This window comes from Aythya marila (assembly GCF_965140915.1).
Source record: "Aythya marila genome assembly, chromosome: 4".
Classification (NCBI taxonomy): domain Eukaryota; kingdom Metazoa; phylum Chordata; class Aves; order Anseriformes; family Anatidae; genus Aythya; species Aythya marila.
This window is the reverse complement of record NC_139045.1, coordinates 36,986,122-37,008,917: the sequence shown is the minus strand read 5'-3', so window position 1 is coordinate 37,008,917 and position 22,796 is coordinate 36,986,122. Positions and strand designations below refer to the sequence as shown.

General features: G+C 43.8%; 2 protein-coding genes across 6 annotated transcripts; one reads left to right on the top strand and one right to left on the bottom strand.

Moving 5' to 3' along the window:
• Positions 1-1,213: 1,213 nt before the first annotated feature.
• RAB33B (RAB33B, member RAS oncogene family) lies at positions 1,214-15,247 on the top strand. Of its 5 annotated transcripts, none has more exons than XR_014317456.1 (5): positions 1,214-1,500; positions 6,037-6,258; positions 7,637-7,706; positions 14,216-14,303; positions 14,544-15,247. XR_014317456.1 is itself a non-coding variant. In XM_082759856.1 (3 exons), the coding sequence occupies exons 1-3, from the start codon at positions 1,264-1,266 to the stop codon at positions 7,643-7,645; spliced, it is 468 nt and encodes a 155-aa protein (XP_082615982.1). In that variant the 5' UTR covers positions 1,214-1,263; the 3' UTR covers positions 7,646-9,797. The 5 variants fall into 5 exon arrangements, 2 of the variants coding, with proteins under 2 accessions (XP_082615982.1, XP_082615981.1); XR_014317457.1 differs by adding an exon at positions 8,729-8,774 and having other exon boundaries at positions 1,215-1,500; positions 6,037-7,706; positions 14,544-15,182; XR_014317458.1 differs by lacking the exons at positions 14,216-14,303; positions 14,544-15,247 and adding an exon at positions 8,729-9,797.
• A 3,085-nt stretch (positions 15,248-18,332) lies between these two features.
• LOC309877553 (uncharacterized protein) lies at positions 18,333-22,767 on the bottom strand. Its single transcript, XM_082758999.1, has 6 exons — positions 22,453-22,767; positions 21,576-21,635; positions 20,775-20,906; positions 19,806-19,952; positions 18,948-19,008; positions 18,333-18,763 (listed from the first exon to the last, which is right to left on the bottom strand). The coding sequence occupies exons 1-6, from the start codon at positions 22,636-22,638 to the stop codon at positions 18,660-18,662; spliced, it is 690 nt and encodes a 229-aa protein (XP_082615125.1). The 5' UTR covers positions 22,639-22,767; the 3' UTR covers positions 18,333-18,659.
• Positions 22,768-22,796: the final 29 nt, after the last annotated feature.

The following is a 22,796-nucleotide window of genomic DNA, read 5'->3' as shown; positions in this document are numbered from 1 at the left end:
GATTCTGCCACTGACAGTCTTAGTTACTGAAGTAAATGATGTTTGAAAGCCGTTTGAGGGCTCAGATCTAATTATAGCTCAATTTGGCGTAACCCAGATCAAACTTGGTTAAACGAGCTGCTGGCAGACCCTGCCGAGCAGCTGTTTAAAATCTCCTTTTAGCGTGCTAGCCAAAGCCTGGATCAGAGCATCTCCCACTAGAATTAGGAACCCTGTAGCCATTAGGCTATGGAGACACCCTTACTGCTGCTCCCTTTCCTCAGTCATTTTACATTCTTGCTGCAAGATGGAGCAACTAGTGTCGGAGGGTCACGGGAATGCAAGGGTGGCACAGTCTCCTCATCTTCCACAAGTCGTAATTTTCCACCAGAAGTACTCCCCTTTTTTTTTTTGATGGAATGAATGGTTTGGCAGAATAAACGAAGGCACCTTATCCCAGGGGAGTGCTGCAGGGCTGAGGCACCTCTCAACTACTTTGTGTTGGGGTGGTCCACAGGAATAACAAGGACTCCCCGCAGGGCTGACGCCGACTGCGCTAAGCAGCTCCTTTCTCCACGCACAGGGTTTTGATGCACTCTGGGTTGTTTTATACCACACTGAGCTGGGCACTGACACTCATCCGCCTCGGCTACCCCTTTACTCGCCTTCCTCTTGACTATTTCAGGTACCTCAAGGGAGGCTGTAGCGAGGTGGGGGTTGGTCTGTTCTCCCACGTGCCTGGTGACAGGACGAGGGGGAACAGGCTAAAGTTGTGCCAGGGGAGTTTTAGGTTAGATGTTAGGAAGAACTTCTTTACTGAAAGGGTTGTGAGGCATTGGAACAGGCTGCCCAGGGAAGTGGTGGAGTCACCATCCCTGGAAGTCTTCAAAAGACGTTTAGATGTAGAGCTTAGGGATATGGTTTAGTGGGGACTGCTAGCGTTAGGTCAGAGGTTGGACTCGATGATCTTGAGGTCTCTTCCAACCTAGAAATTCTGTGATTCTGCGATTTTGTGATTCTATTTCGTGTACGACCCGTGCCGCGGCCCCCCGCTCCCTCCCCTCACCCCCCTCCATTCCCGCCCGCCGCCTCAGGCAGCGCCGCGCCCCCCAACGGCCGCCGCTCAGCCGCGGGCTCTCGCGAGAGGCGCGGCGGGGCGGGGCGGGGCGGGGCGGTGACGTGGCGGGGCGCAGCCGCTCGCTGCCGGCCGGCGGCGGCCGTTACCGGCCGGTTGGCGGCGGTTGGAGGCGTTGAGGGGAGGGGAGCGGGGGGGACACGGCGGCGATGATGGCGGCGGCGGCCGAGCTGGAGTCGTCGCTGGAGCTGAGCCTGCCGGGCAGCGGCAGCCTGCCCCCGGCGCGCTCCCGCATCTTCAAGATCATCGTCATCGGCGACTCCAACGTGGGCAAGACGTGCCTCACCTACCGCTTCTGCGCCGGCCGCTTCCCGCAGCGCACCGAGGCCACCATCGGCGTGGACTTCCGCGAGCGGGCCGTCACCATCGACGGCGAGCGCATCAAGGTAGCAGCGCAAAGATGCGGCGGCTCTGCTGAAAACAGTCAGTGGCATCCCGCCGAGAAGCCGAGCGTTGCTCAGCAGGGAGCTGCCGTGTGGCAGCTGGGTTTTGTAGGGTTCTGGTGGATTGCTGCATGCGGTGCGGGGCTGGACGGTGACAGGCCGGGTGCGTGGCTCACGTTTCATGGGTGTTCTGCGCTGATTACAGGGTTAGCCGAAGTTTGTTCGTACAGATCTAAATGCAGAGAAAATCTGGGGAGGAGATGAATGCTCTTTCACCTTCTTTGCGCTTTAAAACATATTTTAAAAGTATATGAAACATACCTAGCTTGCCAGAGGGATGCATAAGCACTCCTTGTGATCCTAGCAGCTATTTGCAGATGGAACCACTGGTTGCTTACCAGTGCAGCTTGGCTGCTAGCAGTAACATCCTTTAAGCAAAATTCCCTTCTGTACGATAGTTTGCTTCTGTGATCAAAGTTTAGCAGATGCGTGGAAAAAAAGAGTAGCAGTAGTGATGGAATTTTACTTGTGCATATGTTATCACCAGGCTTTGGGATTACAGCTGACAGGCAGCTGAAAGCTATAGTTTTGCCTTGTTTACTCACTGCTTACAGATGTTGGAGAGGGGGAGGCTATCCATTTGTCCCCCACGCTTGCCATTTCTTCCATTTGTCCATTTGCCTGTCTTCCCCCTTTTTTTTTTCTTTTTACCCTATGTCCTTTTTAATTAAAAAAGAAGCACCAGTAAGAGTCTGTTACTCTTTGCCCTTATAAAACCGTTGAACAACACTTCTTTGGCTTCTAGCTGATATTCTGTACTCTCTGCTCTGTTGCTCTCCAGAGCAGAAGGGAACCTCATGAGGGACACCTTCCTGTCAGCACCATCTTCTTGCCTGGCATTTTTACCACCTCTGGACTGTGCCCACAATTCTGCAGGGAATTAAAATAAATAAATAAATAAATAAGTAAGTAAAATGATTCACAGCTCCAAGATGCTTCACATTGGTTATTGTGCCATTTTGTTACATAGGTTGTGGGAGGTGGTTTTGCAGTGTTCTTGAGGAGAAGATGCTTTTCGGACTCCTAGTTTCCCTGGCAGTTTAGTTTTAGCTTTAAAATAAATAAAATTCATCATTACAGCCAGGGCTGTAACTGTTGGGAGGATGCTACATGTCATTGAGCACACACCAATTTTTATTCTTTGCCACCTCTTCTTGCTCGTCTTTACCTTTCTTTCTCATAGCATCTCCCCAGCAATGCCTGTTGAACCAGGAAAGAGAGGAGGTGAGATGAGCCAAATGGCTGCTGTTCTGGTTGTGCCCTCAAGGGCCAGGCCCTCAGAGCAGGGGAATTTTTCCTCGTGTTTTGAAAGAGAGTATTAATTGGTTTCTTCTCATTCCCTCTTCTCCCTTCCCCCAGCCAGCTGGATGGTCATTCTTGTGCTGCTACAGTACAGAGAGCGTTTCCCTTGCAGCTGGAAAAACGCTGTGTCATTGGCAGTAATACAAGCACAGTTCTTCTCGCCGGGGGTCTCCCACACAGTTTTTTAGAATTCAAGGCATAGGGACGAGTGTATTCGTGTGTAGCTTATACAGTAGGCTCACAGCTTCATTTGAAACAGCTATGCCTAGATGTGAGGAATAGAATAAAATTTTCAACACTGCATTCTAGATTTCCCTCTGCCTAAAATGACCTATACACTGAGAATCGAAGAAAAACAATGATGTCACTCTTTACTGACCTACATTAAAGGAGCAAAGGATGCAGATGAAATTCAAAGAAGAATGTCCAAACATCGTGTTCTGCTCTTTTGAGCTGTTGGCATTTTTTTTCCATCTTTTAAAGGAGGCATAGTTTATCATTTTGTTTTTATTAAAGGGCAGTTGTGTTTTTACCAGCATTTATAAGCCATGCACGCTAAGGGAGTCCTTGCGCAGAAAACAATCTTTCTTGGATCCACAAAAAGGAGTCAGAAGGTGGGAGGTGGTAGCTGGGTTGATATATTTAAGTACCATTTGTCTATCCTAGGGAGTGTGACAAAGTGGTTCTGTCCTCAGTTTTTATTAGTTGAATTAAGCTGTTAAACCAGATTTTCAAAGCCCATGTTTTAGAGGGCTGTTATAATAAGTGTGCCTCCTTGATGATGGATGGTATTTAAATAATCATGAAACAATAATCTTAATGTTAATTCATCAGTGCACATCTCTAAAAGTGATCCTTCCCAGTGTTTTTCAGTAGAGCAAATACTTTTTCTGGGGGGAGAGGGTGTCAGAAATGGGATGGTCTGCTCAAGTTCACCTGGTGAGAGGAACAAAGAAACTTCTGTAAAACCTTCAGTGTTGGGAAAGTATTACTTGAGATGACACATTTCAAGTTTGAAAGCTGCATGGAAATAACATTTAGGAGGAGCTGTTGCTTCAGCTTAACTTGAAAGATATGTAAAGCTTTAATTTAATTTCCTCTTCTCTACCCAAGGCTGACAATAAGCTTGTGGATCTGTGCTTGACCGAAGCGTGACTGACTTCTGCTCTCTGAGTGAGGTGGGGAGAGAAGCATAACCTCAGCATCTGCAGCTGCTTCTGAAAACAAACTGCCTCTTTACATTAGATTTGATATACCGTTCTGGGAGACTATATAGAGTGATTCCTCACCTTTTTGTTGTCTGACTATAAGCAACAACTCAGCCTGTGATTTTTTTTTTTCTTTTTAATTTGTCATAGCCTAAATTAATGATTTTTTTTTTCTTCCCATGAATCTCCTGACTTGATAATATTCTGTTAGTGCATGGAACTAGATTTATTTCTCAGCTGGGTAGGTGAATGAGTCTTACCCATAGGTATAAATACAGGTGCCCATATTTAATCTAGTTCTCTAGGCTGCCTTTACATCTCTAGGCTGCCACAGAGATGCAGTCAGCTGTGTTCAGAGCACAAAAGAGTTGGCAAAAAGGAGGTATTTGCTCTAGGATGAGGTAACTTGCAGCTGACTACCACTGTCTTCAGTCAGAGGCTAGGGTGCCTTGCCTTGCTTTTCTTCATAATCTTAATGACGCTTTTAGAAGCGGTACATGGATCTTATAAGTCTGTTGTTTAGAAGCTGCAAATAACTGGACTAGACTACAGAGTCCAAGCTGTTCTATCGTTTTCATGTAAAGTTTCTGTTCCCCTGATCAAACCAGTAACTACCATTTCCACCAGCTCTGGTCTGAGGTTTTTCTTGAGCTTGGGTGACCAGGGTTGCACATAATATTGCAGAAGAAGTCACACCATCCTGAAATACCACTTACTATTTTTCCTTCACACTAGTGATTCATAACATCCTGTGATTGACTCGTGTATGTGGATCATCATCCATTTTAGTCGTTTCCAAACGGATGAATTCTGCACTTTCAGGAGAAGTCTTCATCATTAGTCTGTGTTATCAAGGCTTTGCATCTCTTCCTGTTCAATTTCACCCTAATCCTACTATTCCAGATTATTTTTCTATATGGTACTGTAACTCACCTGTCTTTCAGGGATACATCTTAGCTTCTTGCCATTAGCAGGTTTCTCTAGCACCTCGTTTCCATTTTTTATGTTAAAGTCAGTAGTAAAAACTGTAAAGAAAGCAACTTTCAAGACACTTAGAATTTCTGAGCAAGTTTTACTGAAACATCTGGATCAAAGAAATGCAGAACTGTGTGCATGGGAGTTTTCATCAAGGGAAAATATTGGCAATACCTTTTTGTGATAGTTTTAGGAATAGATCTCAGTAGTGTTTGAGAGCATTTCACTTATTTATTAATGGTTTTTGTCTGTAACACTGACTGAATAGGTTTTGAAAAAATATGAGTTCAGTCTGTTTAGGATAGAATAGTGCATAACTTGGAAATAGCAGTATCATAATAAACAGAAGTTTTGTGCTTTTTTTTTTTTCCTTACATGCATGGTTTACGCTACAAAGCACAGTATGGACCTAGCTTATGTATTAAATAAGTTTGAGATTCATAGGAGAGTTTAAGTCTAATAGACTATGGAACAGACTTCTTTGTCCTGTTTATTTTGTTTTTGTTGTTCATGCATGATTTGATTTATTCCTACTTCTCATGAGTCTACCACAATACACAGTTAACTTCATGATAAGATCAACGCTTTGGGGAAGATGACATTATTTTTGGCAATAAAAAATCATGTCAGCTGAGAGTTATGCTGTGAAGTATTTTGTTTTGTCAAAGAAAAGCATAACTGACAAGATTTCAGTATTTGTTTTTGTAAAAATCTTACAAAATACCTGCTTCAATAAACCTTCAGAAATTTGTACTTGCGTTCAAGCTGCATCTTAATTTCTTTGTAGCTTCAATTGTGAGCAGGCACGTTTGGAAGGAACAATTTCTGAAATTGCATAAAAGCAATAGTTTTTTCAGCACAAACTTTTCAGTATGATTAATTCTGAAGAGTGTTTTCCTGTAATTGCGTGACTTTCCTAGCTACAGGTAATAGGTGTTATTTTCTAGCAAAAGTAATAAAACATTTTTTTCTCTTGTTCTCCTTCTATTTTCAGATCCAGCTATGGGATACGGCAGGCCAGGAGCGCTTCAGAAAGAGCATGGTGCAGCACTATTACAGGAACGTACACGCTGTTGTGTTTGTGTATGATATGACAAACATTGCCAGTTTTCACAGTCTGCCATCATGGATAGAAGAATGCAAACAACACCTCCTTGCCAACGATATACCACGGATTCTTGTTGGAAATAAATGTGACCTGAGAAGTGCTATTCAGGTACCTACGGACTTGGCCCAGAAGTTTGCTGATACTCACAGTATGCCGTTATTTGAAACCTCTGCCAAAAACCCCAATGACAATGACCATGTGGAGGCCATATTTATGACACTGGCTCACAAGCTTAAAAGTCACAAGCCATTAATGCTTAGTCAACCCCCAGATCGCGATCAAATACATATAAAGCCTGAACCAAAACCTGCCATGACCTGCTGGTGTTAAATCTCGCTGTTTATTAGCTCTCACCTTGTCTTGTTTGCAAATGCTCCAAAATTATGATCTTGACACAGATCCAGGGTTTGGTAGCAATTATAGGAAATCTTTTTGGCACTTTACTGTGGTTTTTTTTGTTGTTGTTGTTTTGTTTTTTTTCTGGTGTAGATGTGCCCGTCTCATTTTCTTGTACTTTGTAGTTGTACTTTCTGAATTACTGAAGTTTCACTATAAATATACAGGAATGTAAACTTTCAAGTGAAGTATTGACAAAGCAATTCTTCTTGAGCTCTTGCTGCCTGAGATCGTTTTTGTCACTTGTGGTAAAGCTATACATAGTAAGACAGTTTACTAACACTTCTGGTTGCTACTTGCATTGGAATAATGTAGGAGGAAAAGTGTTTGGGGACAGCCAGATAGCCTGATTTTTTCAGGTCAGTGAGTGGGGAGATGGGGAGATTTTTAATGTCTGAAGGGATATTTGATGACTGCTAGCAAGCTGATAAGCAAATACCTACTTATATAAAAAATAAACAAGCAACAGGACTGTCAGATAAAGTCTGGGCTTCAGTGTAAGTGCAAACTGCTGGCTTTCATGGCATGTCATTCCATTGTAAACTTTGTCTGTTTCTTCATGGCAGTGGTAAGAGAATTGACAAACTTGTCCCTACCTCTAGACGATTAACTGATAACTTAAAAGTCCATTAATTTTTCATAAATAACTTGTAAGACTAAACTATGCATTCCTTCATACAAAAAGTCCTTTAGCACAGGATATGGGGGAAAATCTGGGACTAGAACTACCCACAGCCTCTCTGGCCTTACCAAAACTTCAATATTCAGTGAGGACTGACTTCTAAGGATGCTGTGTTTGAGTTGTGTCCCAGTGTAACTGAAAACACTTAAGAAACTAAGAAATGGAGTGAGGTTGCCAGAAGTGTAACGGTTTGCAAAGATACATGTTTCAGAGGATGCTAGTGTTGATGCTTTTCAACTGTCTTAAGAAAAACAACATTTGACAAACCAACTTGATAACATTTTAAGGATGAAAATGTTTAGGACAGAATGTTACTTCTCATGCCCGTTTTGATGTACAAAGTTGTGCCTTATTTATTGAAAATGTCAAGGCCACCATAGTCTAATAATCTGTATTGTTCTGTGCTAGAATATGTGAAGGCTTCTGTGCAAAGGAACTACCAGCTTCCGTAACTGAAGGTCGATTTGCTTGCATAATGGTAAGACAGTATCATCCATTTAAAGAGTAGGGAATATGGGTTTTACTTTAAATACATATAAATGCAAAATAAATTAGATTTTGAAATATAGAGAAAGTCTGCCAAATCTGTTACAGATTTTTGGCTAAAACTTGCTCATGTCATGGCTGTAAGTTGGGCATCCGTGGCATTACTAATGTGAGTTAGTAATTGCTCTTCTAGACCCATTTTCTTCTGTGTTCTCATAATTGCAGCCATTTCATTCAGTTCTTTTCTGTGAAGGTCAAGTTTCATAGCAAAAATGGTGGTAGGTCGCACACAGCTACATAATGTGAAGTATAATCCATAGAATTCAGTCTGTGACTTCGTATGCCACGATCAAACAATATTTTCTGACTTAATTTTTAAAGGAATTTAAGTAAAAACGAAGATTTTTGATTTGCAGTGTACTGGAAGCTAAATATAAGCCCCAGTTTAGAAGTCACCATCCGAATGATTATTAGAAACAAAATACTGAAGCAAGCTAACTTTTGAACTATTAAAATTACTGAGGTCTAAATCCTATTGCAAGTGTTTTATTGATAAAGGGAAAAATGCATTGACTTTTTTTTTCTTCACACATAGAAATAGCATTAAATTTGGCCTAATATGTTTAGGATGCTTAAAAATAATCTAAACAAAATATAATATTTTTTCCATATAAAGCTGCTACAACTATGACAGTAATTTTGTTTATGCAACAGTTGTTAAAGGGAATTTTTGTATTCACTCTGAACCTTTTATGACTAGAATTTGATTTACAGTCCTTTCAGAAACAATCAGCTTTTTAACATGAGTTTCCTTAATATTTTTCTTTTTTTAGAAAAGGATTGATCTTACATTTATGTGTATAATATTATAAATAAACATGGTTTACAGTCCTCTTGGACAATTTATTTTTCACTCACATTCTTACTCATTTTTCTCAAAAGTATCAATCTTAACTATTTGTATAGTACTGAGTATGCCAGCAAACTTTTTTTTTTTTTTCTAATAAAAAACAGAATGAAGAATTCCAAAGTCAGTCAGTCAGTCAGGTTGGGAGCTGAGGTAAGGAAATTATGTAGGTACAGTGTTAATGTTAAATTTGATATCAGACATCTGCAAATCTGTTAAGCTTTGAGTTATTCGCAACCTGTAAATAAGAGCCCTCATGTCATTAAAATTGTGTAAAGAAAATGTTTTAACTATGTAATCTTGTCTTCAGCACATAGCATGTTTTAACGGTTCTGCCATAAAGGTAATGTGGTCATTGATTCAGGATTCAGTGTGCTTCCTGGCTTTCAGTAGTAATGTTCTGCCCACAGAATCAATGTCAAAAGTACCGACTACTTTGTATACATATTTTCACCTTACCAAATTGTAAAGTTGGGTTATTTTGTATGTGTTGGGGAGGGTAAGACACAATCCCAGAAACCTAATAAACTGGCTTTGCCACAAACTGTTATCACTACTTTTCAGTAATTGTTCTAGGAATTATGATACCAATTCTTACAGTAAAATCCACAATAAACTGTGATAAGCAAGGGAGGTAAAAGGGTTCTTAGTTTTTTGTATGTGTGGCTGACAATTTTGTGAAAGACTGTCACAGTACTTGGACTACTGTCACTCCTCTCTTGCAAGGTCTCAAGAGTTGTTTCGGAGCATCTGAAACACCTGCATGATGCTTCAGAGTGTGTTCTGGACTTATCTGAAGTTCTAGAAAACTGGCAATTACTGGCCCCTCAATATACATCAAGACCCTTACGGAGTCTTTGTCATTTCTCATAGGCTTACCTCATTTCTCATAGTCTTAGATTTCTGAATGGAAAAAAATACTCTTAATTTCAGATACAGCTTAGTTCTCTCAAAAAATAGTCTTGCAGGCTTCCATAGATGTATGCAGACACACACACAGAGCAAGGTTTCAATTCCAATTGATATTAAGTGGGCTTCTTGGTAAATATCGTAGCCTGTTCACCCAGATACATAAGAATTTCCAAACATTTTTGGTGTTATCTTGTACTATTTCACTATCTATGCTCTATCTATGAACTTATTCTATTTCCATGCTTAATAAAAAGTCTATTTAAAACAAAAAGCTAGAACGTATTTTGGAGATGTTTTGCATCTTTAAATATGATTGCAGTTATCACTGATAAGACTTAATTCTACTGAATGACTTTTAAAAAATGTATTTATTGAACATATTTGCTCTATGCTTGTGGAGCAACGGAATGACCAGAAAGGACCTTGGTAGACAAACCACCAAATGTGATTCAATGGTGAATCCTCATCTTAGATTGGTACTATATTCCATTACACTACTTGGGAAGAAAGCTACCTTCAAATTAGGAAGGCAGAAGGCTGACATGCAAACTTTAAATGTGTCTTAGTATTCATACATATGCTTACTTGCTGCACATTTGAGTTTTCTTGGTGTTTCCATTTCTCCTTTACTTCATTGTGAAGCTATGGCCAAGAAGCATCAAAATACATGGTGCTTTTTTATGTGTACTGTAATCTCCACCTATCAAAAAAGAAAAAAAGCTGATCCCATAAAGGGTCTAAAGTACACATCCATCAAAGCATGTGAAAGCTGAAATAGCTCCACCCTTGTGTGGTGGTTTTACCCAGCTGGGCAGCTGAGCTCCACCACAACTGCTCTCTTACTCCCCCTCCTCAAAGGGAATGGGGGAGAAAATGCATGGAAAAGTGCTCAAGGGTTGTGATAAGGACAGGAAGATCACTCAACAATTATCGTCATGGGCAACACTGACTCAGCATGGGGAGATTAATAGAATATATTACCTAGTCTAGCTACTAACGAGCTAGAGCAGTTAAAAAAAAAAAAAAAAAAAAAAAAAAAAAAAAAACTAAAATTATAAATGATAATAAAAAATATAAACACCTTCCCCTTATCCACCTTCTTCTCCTTCCTTTCCGAACGGCACAGAAGAACAGGGAATGGGGGCTGCGGTCAGTCCCTAACTCTTTATCTCTGCCACTCCTTCACGGTCACTCTCTGCCCCTGCTCCACACGGGGTCCCTCCCAGGGGATGCCATCCTTCCCAAATTGAGCCTGTGGGGGCTGCCCACAGGCAGCAGCTCTTCAAGCACTGCGCCAACATGGCTCCGTACCCCTGCAGTCCCCTGTTACCAAAACTTTGTCATGTAAGCCCAATGAGCTTTGCCATTTTTCCCAGCTTTATAAAGCAATAATTAAAAAGACAATTTTCCAGCTGTAGTGAGAGAAGTTGAGAACATGCAATGAGCTATTGTCTTTCACTTTATTTCATCTCTGGCATGCCTTCACAATCTAAAAATTAATTAACATCTAATTTTGATTGACATGGTTAATATGGGAGTCCATAAAAGAACTTAGATAGAGCCAGTCCCTTCTTGGTGAATATTTTCACTTCCACGAGAAAATGGCAGTCCAGTTTTGTATGAAAATCAACACCCAACAGCTATGTAATCTTAGACTTGTAGATAACATAAGAAATTGACATTACTGCAGGAAAACTTAAATGCTCATTCCGGTCTGGATCATAGTTAACACTGTAGTCTTTTGAAGATAGACCTGTAAGGAGAACAAGTGCCTGCGTGTCATTTCTTCATGCTGTACTCACAAAAAAACTCTGGAGAATGAGAAAAGGGAGTGGGTTTTATTGATTTTTGTTGTTGTTCTTCTTCTTTTGATTGTTTGTTTTGTTGTTGTTGTTTTGGTTCACACTGCAAGTCCAAAGGAAGACCTTATTCATACGGCTGAATGAAGTCATCAGTGAGGCCTGTGAAGCGACATTGATAGGGAAAGACTTGCTGCTGCTTTCCAGTGACGGCTTGGGATTCTCTGAGATCTGTGCATCCAGTCAGCTGCAAAATCAGAATCAAAGAGGCTGACGTGCGTTTCTTAATGCAGCTCCTTGTAGTTTAGGAAGATACTCCCACAGCCCAAAGAAAGGCATGTAAAAGCAGCTGGAGATGCAGGGACTGAATGCAGTAACTGAAGTCAATAATTGTGTTCAGTGCAGCTATTATCCACATGTATTATTTTCTGTCTGTGTTAAATCGCCTCTGGTTAAGGAGAATTTTGAATTGTAGAAAACTTATAATTTAAAATTAATGAAAAGCAAATTTCCCAGCAGTATCACTGCTCATTTAAAGAAACCTGTTATCCGCTTTGCTTCCATTCTATTCTTCTCACCCCTGGAAAACAACCCAGAATTGATGTAATCTGACAGAGGTACAGTGACAATCATTGACCAGAGACAGGCTGTTGCAACTCGGAGCTTGATAGCAAGAATGTCAACTGGAGTCTTAGGGTAAGCAGGTCTCTCTGGTAGCACCCATACATACTCTTTGTGTCGTGGTAACAGCAGAGACATTCCAGGTTTGGGCTGGGCTCCATTAGGACACCTGTACCGTGCCCCTAGCCATGGCAGCGATAGCAGGTCAGCCTGCCAGTAGCTCAGAATTTACCAAGAGTGCTGTGCTCGCCTCCAGCAACGTTTTTATTTGTTTTGATGCAGGTGGCACAACTTGCAGCTCACGTTACATCAGCTGCATGAAAGCTTGTATTGCCAATCGCAAACATTCAAAAGAAGCAGCCTCATTTCTCTTTCCCTAAATTAATGATAAAGATTGGCTTTGAAATAAATGATCAATCTTAAAAAAAAAAAAAAAAAAAAAAAAAAAGAAAAAAAAGAAATAAAGTGGGGAGTATGTTTTAGATTCCTGTCTGCATCTTATTTGAAACCAGTAGGGTGCATTTGGGTCTCATGTTCTCTTTTTCCTTAAGGAGATGGATTTTGAAAGCAGCATTTGCTTACAAAATAAATAAATACACACAATAAAACCAACAGAATCTTCAGGTATTTACTTGATTCCAGAGAACTGAGGAAAAACAACTGTATTTAACAATACTGAAGAGCTCAAAGAGCCTCTCTCTCTTATCTACCCATCATAATCCACCTTACTATACAGCACCTTCACCTTAGGTCCTGTTTTAAAGCAAGTAACCGAGTTTTTAGCACTGCCCCTTGCCTATCTGCCAGGCTGTGCTTCAGGCTGCTGCGGAGGGGTGGAGGGATGGTCTGACGTCTGTAAAAGCCTGGTCAACCCCACACACCCATGTAGGAAAAAAAAAAAAAACAAACAACTAATCCAGAGGGGGTTAGGTGTTGCTGTTCTTGCCTGTAGTTCTCAGTTGCTTTGCTTATTCCAGGAAGGGCACACAATGAGGAATAAGGTTAAACGTGCCCTAAAATGTGTGCAACAACTTTTCCATTTACTTCAAGATATTTTTAACCCACTCAGAAGTTGGAAGCAATAAAGGACTCCTGGCTTCAGCAGCTAACGATTCAGCTGCGCATAAAAAGAGCATTTGCTAATCAGAGGGGTTTTGAGTTCCTGTGTATGATTATTCATCCGCATCGCTACCATGAAGTACTAACTTCAATGCCGAGCTGATATTTGAGTCACTGTGATGCTGCTGTGAAAAAGCACAGCGCTGGCAGCCCTTGTGATTGGCATGTATGCCTTGCAATGGCTGTGCTTTCCTCAGACTGCAGCAGCGTCTAAAGCTAGTTTCCAGAGTTTCTGTGATATTAAACATCTATGTCTGTGATTTTTATATATGACAATAGCATATATTAGAGGGCGTGGGCTTTTTGTGGGCGTGGAGCTGAAAAACCAGGGGAAGGAACAGCCGAGAGGCAATGCCTGGTGCATGCGAGCTGATGGGTCGTATTGTTTGAGGCTAAACCCCACAGATACAGCAACTGAGTGATTAAAAAGTGTGACCAGTGTATGTAAAAGGATGTAGTGGATCAGAATATAAGTATGAAATATGATATATGACATATGGTATATGATATATTTAATAAGAACTTCAGTATGTTTTGTTTGTTCGTTTGTTTTTAATTAATACTGACTATTAATGTCACGTCCATTGAAAAGACACACATTTCTGGAAGTATCCAAGCTGTAATTAAAAAAAAAAAAAAAAGACACTGCAACAATTCATAAAGGGACTCCACGAAATGCAAATGAAACTGTGTAGATTTGGTGTGTGTTTCAATCAACCGGATTTACCTGAAGTGGTGCAGGACAAAGCAGTTGCTTTTTTTCCAGAAAACTGTTAAGGAAGAGTAGGAAATGGTGTTTGATTTCATAGGCTTGCCCTGCTCATGTAAGAATTAAGACTAAGGACTTTTCCCCGTACTTACACACTGCTTGTACTGGAGAAGAAATCACTACAGTAAACCATATGGACTGAGTCCAAAAAGGGTATGCTGTGCTCTGGTAGTATTACCTGGTTTTCTGTTGTCTTTAAAAGCAAAGACGATCAAACCTCCCTCCTTTCAAGTGCAGGCCAATGCCTCATTCTGTTTTCAGCGTATCACTTTATTTTGATCACTACTACTTCTGTGTTTTCCTGGCTCTTTAAAAGCTCTCTTTGGAAGTCTTCATTTGGCTAGTGGCTACCATTACATCTGCATGTATTACAGGTTAACAGAAAAGAAGGACGCAATGAGCCAAGGAGATTCATGCAAGAAACTGCTTCAATAGAGCCACTGAGACCAAGCAAAGGCTTTGGTAAGAAAACTTCGATTTATCGAGCCAGATAATTGTTTTGCTGTAAACTAGTACCCTTGTGTAGTAAATGTATCAGACGTTTTTCTCTAAGAAACAAGTAATATGTATTCCTGGAGTCATTTCCCTACCTGTAGTGAAGTCTGACTTGCATTTTCAGGTGCTCTATGGTAGAACTGAGAGGTATATGGCTCATGCAGTGCTGTGATTTTTGTCCTTTGGCTTCTCACTGTTTTTTGCCAGCCCAATGGAAACATCTTTGTGTCCGCTGTGGTGACTCCTTTCCACTGCCATGACCCTGAACTCTGGCAGCTGTCCTCGTGGCAGGGGAGGACAAACAGCAGTGGAGCTGGCAAACTGTGAGCCTCAACCTGCACATTGCCGGCAAACTGTGCCCAGGGTGTTCCACGTCGGTCTGAAACCTTTGGTTCTGTTTCTGCCTGAATATTTGTATTATTAAGTAACGTCAAGGAAAAAAGTACATCATCACGACTGTCAGACAGCACCATGTAAGCACTGGACTAGAAGAGTGGACGTGAAGTTGCAAAAAAACAAAACCCCAAAGCCACCAAGAAGGTAGCTGTCAGAAATGTGCCTGAAGCTGGTCTCTCATCCCCACGTCTCTGAGCAGGAAATGGGCTCAGCAAATACTTTGCTCTTAGTTGAACGTTAACTCGCAGGAACAGCTCCCCTGATTAACCTGCTGATTACACCGTCTGATTAGTGACGCCGTGCTAGTGGCAATGCTGGCATCCTTCAGTTGCAGAGCCCAGGCATCCTGCAGGCTTGTGCTGTGTGCTGGGGAAGGAAGAAGCATTTTTGCTAAGCTTACCCAAGGTAGAAAAGCATTTCTAAATGTAAAAGTCATATCTTTAACAAATACAAACAATGGTACGTGAGGTGAACATGACCTGCTTGATGGCTGTATGATTTTGTTGTGCAGGATGTGTAGCCAGGGAATGTGATACCTTTCAAAGGAGCTTTCTATCATGCCCTAGAAAAGAGCTGTATGTTTGGACTCGGAGAGATGTGAGGCACATTTGCAAGTACCATTCTTCTCTAGAATGCCTTTAGTTACACTTCCCAGTGGTGGAAGCACAAGGTGCTTGCAAACAATGTGCAGCACCTATGTATGCAGGGAGTTTGAGGGCAGACCAGGCTGGGAGCTTAGCTGGGGGCTGGACACATCCTTTTTTCCCCCAGGCTTTGTGCACGTTGTCCTGCCGGCACTGTGCTGCGGTGCACCGGCCATCAGCACCACGGCTGGATGCCAGGCCGCATCCTGGTGTGTGTCTGTGCTTCCCTGCCCTCCCCACAGCAAAAAGGGCAGCCTTTCGGGGCGGGGAGGCAGCAGGGCAGCAGCTCCAGCAACTAGCGGCTTACCAAGGGGAAAAAGCCTCTGGGGAATAATCGCCTCGAAGCCTTTCTGCTGGAGGTGTTGTGGATGTGTTTGTGTAAAACAAAATCCATCTGACTTCCATCAGAGAAAGCTGGGGGTGAGGCAGTGCATGAAATGTCCCTGGAGAGCCTGCCAGGCTCTCGGGGGGAACCATAGCTCGCGTGTGGAACAGGCTACTAAATATAGCACTGGGCTCTGCAATCACAAACAAATATATTTTCTGCAGTGCTAACCAATGAAATTGGTATACAGTTTGCACCGGTTTCCACTGTGCAGCCGTTTCTTTTCCAGCAGCTCTCCTTTTGTACGAGAATCGTTGGCATTGTGTAGCTGTAAGGGATCCTAGGTGCCTTCATGCTGGCATGGTGACAGCAGTGCTGCAACTGCACCATGGAAAGATCAGCAAAATCCATTTGAAAAAGAAATATCCAGGCAATGAGGGCTTTATAGGTGCTGCTGCATCAATTGCAAACGTTTAGTTTAGAAGTAGGACAGACATACTGCTCTTTTACACACCCAGCCTCCAGTATATGCTGAGAGGGCTGTTTCCAAGCCAAAGCAGCACCTCCTGCAAGGGCAGGACTCTGCGGGGGGCATCCTGCCACTAAATGCCACCGCTCGGCTGCTTCCTGAGCAGAGCAGGAGGAGCAGCCAGCTCCTCGGTGCGTGTACCAGCGACGTGCCAGCAGAACCTGACTTGCCCCAGCCTTGCTTGCATCCTCCCCGCAGGCCCGGTGCTGCTTTCGGAACCTCCTCGCTTCAGGAGTTACCACTCAGAGCTGGTGAAAACATTTCTGGATTACGGCAAGGACTGCTGAAGTTTATTCTTTGCATGCTTGCCATAAAATCAAATTAATTTCTCTGTTCAACCAGACGCTGAACACCGGTGACTCACGCCAGGCATGCAGCACCCCATAGCCTAAGGCACAGTCACAGCCCAGTACCCCCGGCCAGGGCTGTAACTTCCACCCAGCGGTGGTGCGGTGGCTGAGCAGGGTGTTTAGCAACAAAATACTTCCAGCAAGTTACTCCTTCAGAGGCAAAAAATCTCTTTTAAACAAAAAAAGAATTAAAGCCAAACTGTTTTCAGGTGTTAGCAATCACAGTAACTCTCCCAGAGAGTGGTACTTCTCCTTAATGGATGAGAGCAGCAGTTTATGTTAATCAAGGTGGGGAAAAGTCATCACAGGCTGTTTGGAGCCGTGCCAGAAGCAGCTGAGGATGGGAAAAGGCATGCTCGGTGCTTTGATGCTTGCTGACAGGCACTGCACCACAGAATAAGGCACAGCATCATTTTTTGCCTCATGTTGCCAATTACTATATTAAAGGCAAATAATGTTTTTAAAAAAAGTCAAATACAGGCAGGTTTAAGTTGAAAGTAGATTCTAACTAACTGGCCAATTACCTGTAGTTAGTGGGTTTGGTGCTACCATTTTGTGAGTTTTTAACTGAATAGTTTTCCTCCAGCCCATACAAATACAAGTAGGAAAACCTCAGGCAGATAGAGGCTGGAAACATCATATGAAATCCTTTTTATCTGTGATCTCTAGATCCCTGGTTGCTGTTGTTTTTTATTTTTATTTTCCTCGTAGGTATTGCAATGCAGATGGACAACTGTATATGTAAGAAGTTTAATTTTATTTAGACCTGCTAGAGCAAACAGAAGCAGAGTTGCTGCTTTCTTCCCCAGAGCAGAGCTAATTTAGATGAGAGAGGAAGGAGCTGCAAACGGAGGTGCCAGCAGGCTTTGAGGCCACTGCTTTATCTCTGGAGCTCTGCTGCAGGCACTGGGTAGCTGGGAGGCTGCAGGCAGAGCGCCACCTCCCCAGGGTGGCTCCCACAGGGCCCCCGTGTTTTTGCCAGGTAGCCAAAGGGGTACAGCTCCCGGCCCTTTGGGACAGACATACAGCCAAGGCTTTTGAGACACGTGCCTCAGAGGCCCCCATGGTGTCCTCCCACTTTCTCAAGAGGAGAACTTGCTTTCCCAGCCCTGCTCAGATGGATATGCTGGACTAATCCCTGTGGCGGGATAAATGATCCACCACTTCGTGTTCAATGCCTGCAGGTGAAGTGTTTGTTCAACAGGCGCATCTAAGCCTATCTGGAAATGAACCATAAAGCATGATGGGGAATTTTATGCACCTCAGGAGCCAGTGCAAGTTGACTGGAAGCTGTAGGTGGTTCAAACAGAGGACCTTGAACCTGAACTATAACAAAGTTTAGCAGAACACGCGCCAAAATAAGCATTTTTTTTTTTTTTTAAACTTTCAGTCTCCCAAGTCAAAATAGAGAAACTCCAAACTGAATTCAAAGTAGGGAAGTTACTCTGTAAGAGGAGCTACTGCAACTATTGTACTTCAAGCACTCATCACTAAATCTAACTGTACGTAGACATGAACACACCCCAGAAACACCATTTTGACAGAGGTGTCCGAATGGCATTGGCAAAGCTTCATACCATTAACTTTACGTGCCCCAGACCCCCAAGAGAGGGGGAAAGTATGCAGAAGCTGAATAGTGAACTGGATCCTTCATGACAGATAATTCAATGGGGGAGGAAGAGAAGATAAGGGTGGGGGGAATACTCCAAAACCAGTTTCTTTTAAAAATTAATAGTATTTAATATTTGAATGCATCAGGCTAGCACTGCTAGACAAATTGCATGATGAATTCTAGAGGAATAAAACATGAATTAAGTACAAAAGCTGGAGGAAAAAAGTTCATGCTTTCCAGAGACAATGAGGTATTTTAACTATGCAAAGTCTGGCCATCCAAAAATATCTGTAGTCTTTCCATTTGCACTGGGATCTTTGCTGACCACTGGGCAGTCAATAGTTCTTTCTGTGGGTGCTTTTTAAAAGGCCCAGGGAAAGTGCACAGCCGTCTTGAGGATGAAGAACTTCTCACATCCATCTTGCTACACATTTAGACTAGTAGCTTGAAAATGTTCTATCGCTTTTTCAAGTCATTCTGATGTATGGTGGAGGTTTGGATGTGTCTTCCTCTGTGTCAACGTCCTGGACTGGAAACCGATCTGGGAAATTGAAAATTCTGTCTCCCGGACCTGTGTGGGGAAGGAAAGAAGAAATCATTAAACCTGCTATTGACTCTTGCACAAAATCCTGAGTTCTTTTGGCTCAGAGTACTTTGGTTATCAGGATGTTGGCTTGTGATGTAAAGCTTATTCAGCATGTTCCTTCCATACCCCTGGTGAACATCCAAATATACGGATGGGAAGAGTTACTCACTTTGTACAGTGCAAACCATCTCCAGAGCCTGATTCTGGTCCTCATTAGGTTGCAACCATTCCTACGAATGAAATAATACCATTAAAAAAGACATTTTGTGAGCTTGTTCAAAAAGATAAACCTGAACGCATTTAAAATGCCTGTGTAGTTCACTCCTTTCAACAAGTTTTAGCTTGAAAGTTTAAAGCAGCCTTGCCTCACACACTTGCAAACACTTGGCTGCCTTGCAAATAAGATGTACCAATGAAGTTCTTATCAAGTAAGATGGTCAGATATTTGTGCTTTAATACAGCATCAGAATTATTCTAGTACAGAAGCAGCTGGTATTCACTGAGCTCACTTGGCAGAGACGCAGCGTGTGCATCATGAGTTGAGGCAGATTTCACAAAGGTTGACAGTAAAACGGGGTTCACTACACATACCTGCACACTACGCTTCATACACAGTGCTTGGGACATTCTTACTACTGAATTTGTAGTTCTAGAGATGAGGCATCTTGGTTTGTGAGTACCAGCAAGTCTTTGAAATGCTGTACCATGGAGTAATCGTTGATTTACAGAGGAGAGCAGGAACTCAAAGGCAATGGCACCACAGTAGCTTCAGCACCAATGTTTTAGAAAATGAAGATAACTTATGCTAGGTCTAACACAACACTATAAATAAGAAGGTGGAAGTAAAAGGAAAAAATAGAAAACTGTAAAATCCCTCTAACAGCCCCTTCATTTCATAGAATTAGCACTGGATGACTGGGGTAAAGCCAAAATAAGGTTTGTAGAAGAACAACGCACCTCCTCAGTTTCTTCCCCTACCACCCACATTCAGTGCAAATGAATCGGTGCTCCCAGACTCCTCACTCACCATTCCAGTTACGCTATCGTAGCACGCGCAGCACGGAAGACTTCGGCATCCCAAGTAAGCAATAATCGTCACGACGACAGTACTGCAGATCGATGCAACGAGCATCGTGATGCTAGCACCCTTGACAACTTTGCTAAGTACAAACTTCTGCAAGCAAAAAAAAGGAAATGTTCAAGCCACGTTCAAAAAGTGAACCAAAAATACTCTAATTACTGCAAGAGTGCTATGATTATATGTTAGGACATTGATTTAAAGTCAGTGTTATTTAAAGCTTTTCTTCCTGTGAGCTGAAGAGCAAGCCAAGCGTGAGCCCCAAATGGGAAAAGAGCAAGCAGTAAGGTAAGGGTTCTTACTAAATTTAAGACATGCAACTGCATCGGGTTTGGAAATAGCTGTGCTCTGGCTTTAACAATGAGTAGAAATCCAAGGAACAGCTGCTCCTCCTCTTCACACTAAGTATGAAACACATCTTGCTACATTGCACCTCACCAGCCTGTTTGACTTTGTCCTGCAATAAAGTAGTGAATACTTTCATCTACCTTGGAGGTATTCATACACACAGGAAGTTACGGTTTGCATAAGATTTGAGGTATAAAAGGGCTAACTCATTCCTTTTTCATTTATTCGTGGGATATTATTGAAATGACACCTGGATTTAATCAGCTGATGTGTAATTGCTGTAACTTTATCACCTGAAAGGCAGGCTGGAAGGGACTCAGGAGCCTAGCAAGCGCTGCCTCAGAGCAGGCCAGGGATACATTCACTGGCTGTCCCTTTTCACGATGGGTACCGTGATTCTTTTCCTAGAACAAGCCCAACCTGTTGGGTGCAGCAGCTGCAGTTAACCTGGCTTCACCGCTTCCAGGCTCATACCTGGGCAGCACGCGGTGGGAAGTGATACGAGCATGCGTGGTGGCAGTGGTGGCAGGCTGGCCTGTCCTGCTCCCCATGGGCACGAGCGGTACTTACCGTGTGGATAACGTGGGCTGGGTGGGAGCTTAGGTCCTCCTCTTCCCCATAGCCCAGCGTCAGGGAGCCATAAACTATCACAATGAGGATGGCAACACAAGAGATTATAGACGCAGCTACCAGCACGTTCACCTATACAGGGAAATTAAGGGAGAGTAAGAAGGCAGGAAGGAATTTAAACTATCCTCTAGTAAATTAACATCATTACTGCAAACAAAAGGTATTAATTAATGAGTGACAGGTACCAGCCTTTGACCTCCCATAACACAAAGTATCCAGTAGCAACAGTCAGGTGGAAGCCACAGGCAGTGCGATGAATGTTTCCATGATACTGAACTACTGAGATACAACTGAGCCCAAATCTGGCCCACAGGTGCAAGCTGGGCTGAAATACTTTGTTCTTAGGGTCCTCTTCCTAAGAAACAATATCCCCCTTTTGAGCTTACAGGGATAGAGGAACTATCTAGGAAATGCAAGTCACTTAACTCGCTTCCTATCTTGGCGTACACAGCTCTTAATACCAGGAAGCAATACCAGGATGGCTTGCTTTTCAAAAGCCACCATTTCTACAGGCTTTTGTCTATTAGAGCCATAGCTCATGTTATGCATTAGAAAGTGAAGTAACACTGAAGCCTCATTTTGCTTAACAATGTTGCCTTTTCAATGAAGAGAACTCACAGAAATAAAGCTCTCAATCTTGTAGAAGAACCAGCTAGTTCTTTTCCTACCTAAAGAGCTTTCGATTGCCCCCGACCACGTTTTGCCCCTGTCCCCCCCCTCCCCCAAAGCCCCAAAGCTTACAAGAATGGGGTTCTTTCTCTGAGAGGAAAACAAAGCCAGGACGCCCGGGACTCCCATGACCTGCAGACCAGAAAAGGAGTTGGTAACTGGACGACACGTATCAGATTCTGAAGATAAAGTGCCACAGAACAGATGGAAGGCCCTCGTTTTCAAGGCTGGGACCAGAGGAGCTGTCAGATCACAAACAGAAAGAGGGAAGAGAGTTGCTGATCTACTGCGTTTAACCTCTGAGGCATCTCCTGGTGGCTAGGAGCAGCGGCAGGATGCTGGGCTGCGTGAGACGTGTCTTACACATCAGCTGCACCCACAGCAGTGATCCTGGGAGCGGCCTCACAGCTCATAACAGAGCTGAGGTCTGACTGCAGCGCTACGAGCCCGCGCTGCCTTCCCAAGCCATCACGCAGCTTGCAGAGGGACAAAAGCCTTCACTGGAGGGAGCCAGGCAGGCTTGGGATGGGAGCGTGTGCTTCAGTAACACTGCCTTGGGGTGATGGATTGCTGGGATGTAAGGAGTTGGGGTGCAGGACCCCAGTGGGGTGCAGGACCCCAGTGCCCCACTGTGGGACACGGTGCAGCACCAGGAGATGGAGGAGACCTCAGTGCTGAGCACGCGCTCCCCTCCTAACCTTCATCGGCCTCTGCGGTCACTAGGCTTCTGCAAGAAGGCCTGGCCATTGCCACAATGCCCCATTTTCTGCGCTACCTGGTATAAACCGGTGTCATTGAGCCCCTTGAGCAGGACGGCAGGAGGAGGAAGCTGGCGCTACCTGGGCTCGGAGCAGGAAGCCAGGAGCAGCAGCAGCGGCCCCGGCCTGCCCCACCCCAGGGAGCAGCGGGGAAAGAGAGCACCTGGAAGGAGGGAAGGGAGCAGCCTCACCATGCCGGCCCACAGCGGGGCTCTGGTCCTGCCCAGCGCGGACTCGGTCCTGAAGACGCCGTCCACGAAGCCGCTGACGACGCAGAGGGCGCTGAGCGCCAGCTGCAGCAGCCCCAGCGGCACCATGGGGCGCTGCCAGAACACCAGGTACCGGTACCGATCCCCGGAGCGCCGGTACCGAGACATGGCCCCCCCCGGGACGGGCCGGGCCGGGGCACGCAGCGCCCGCACGGCCCCGGCACCGCAGCTCCGCCCCGGGACACGGCCCCGCAGGGAGGCGGGGGACGGGGACGGGGACGGGGACAGGGACGGGACCGGGGCGAGGCCGGGCTCGGAGCCGCCCC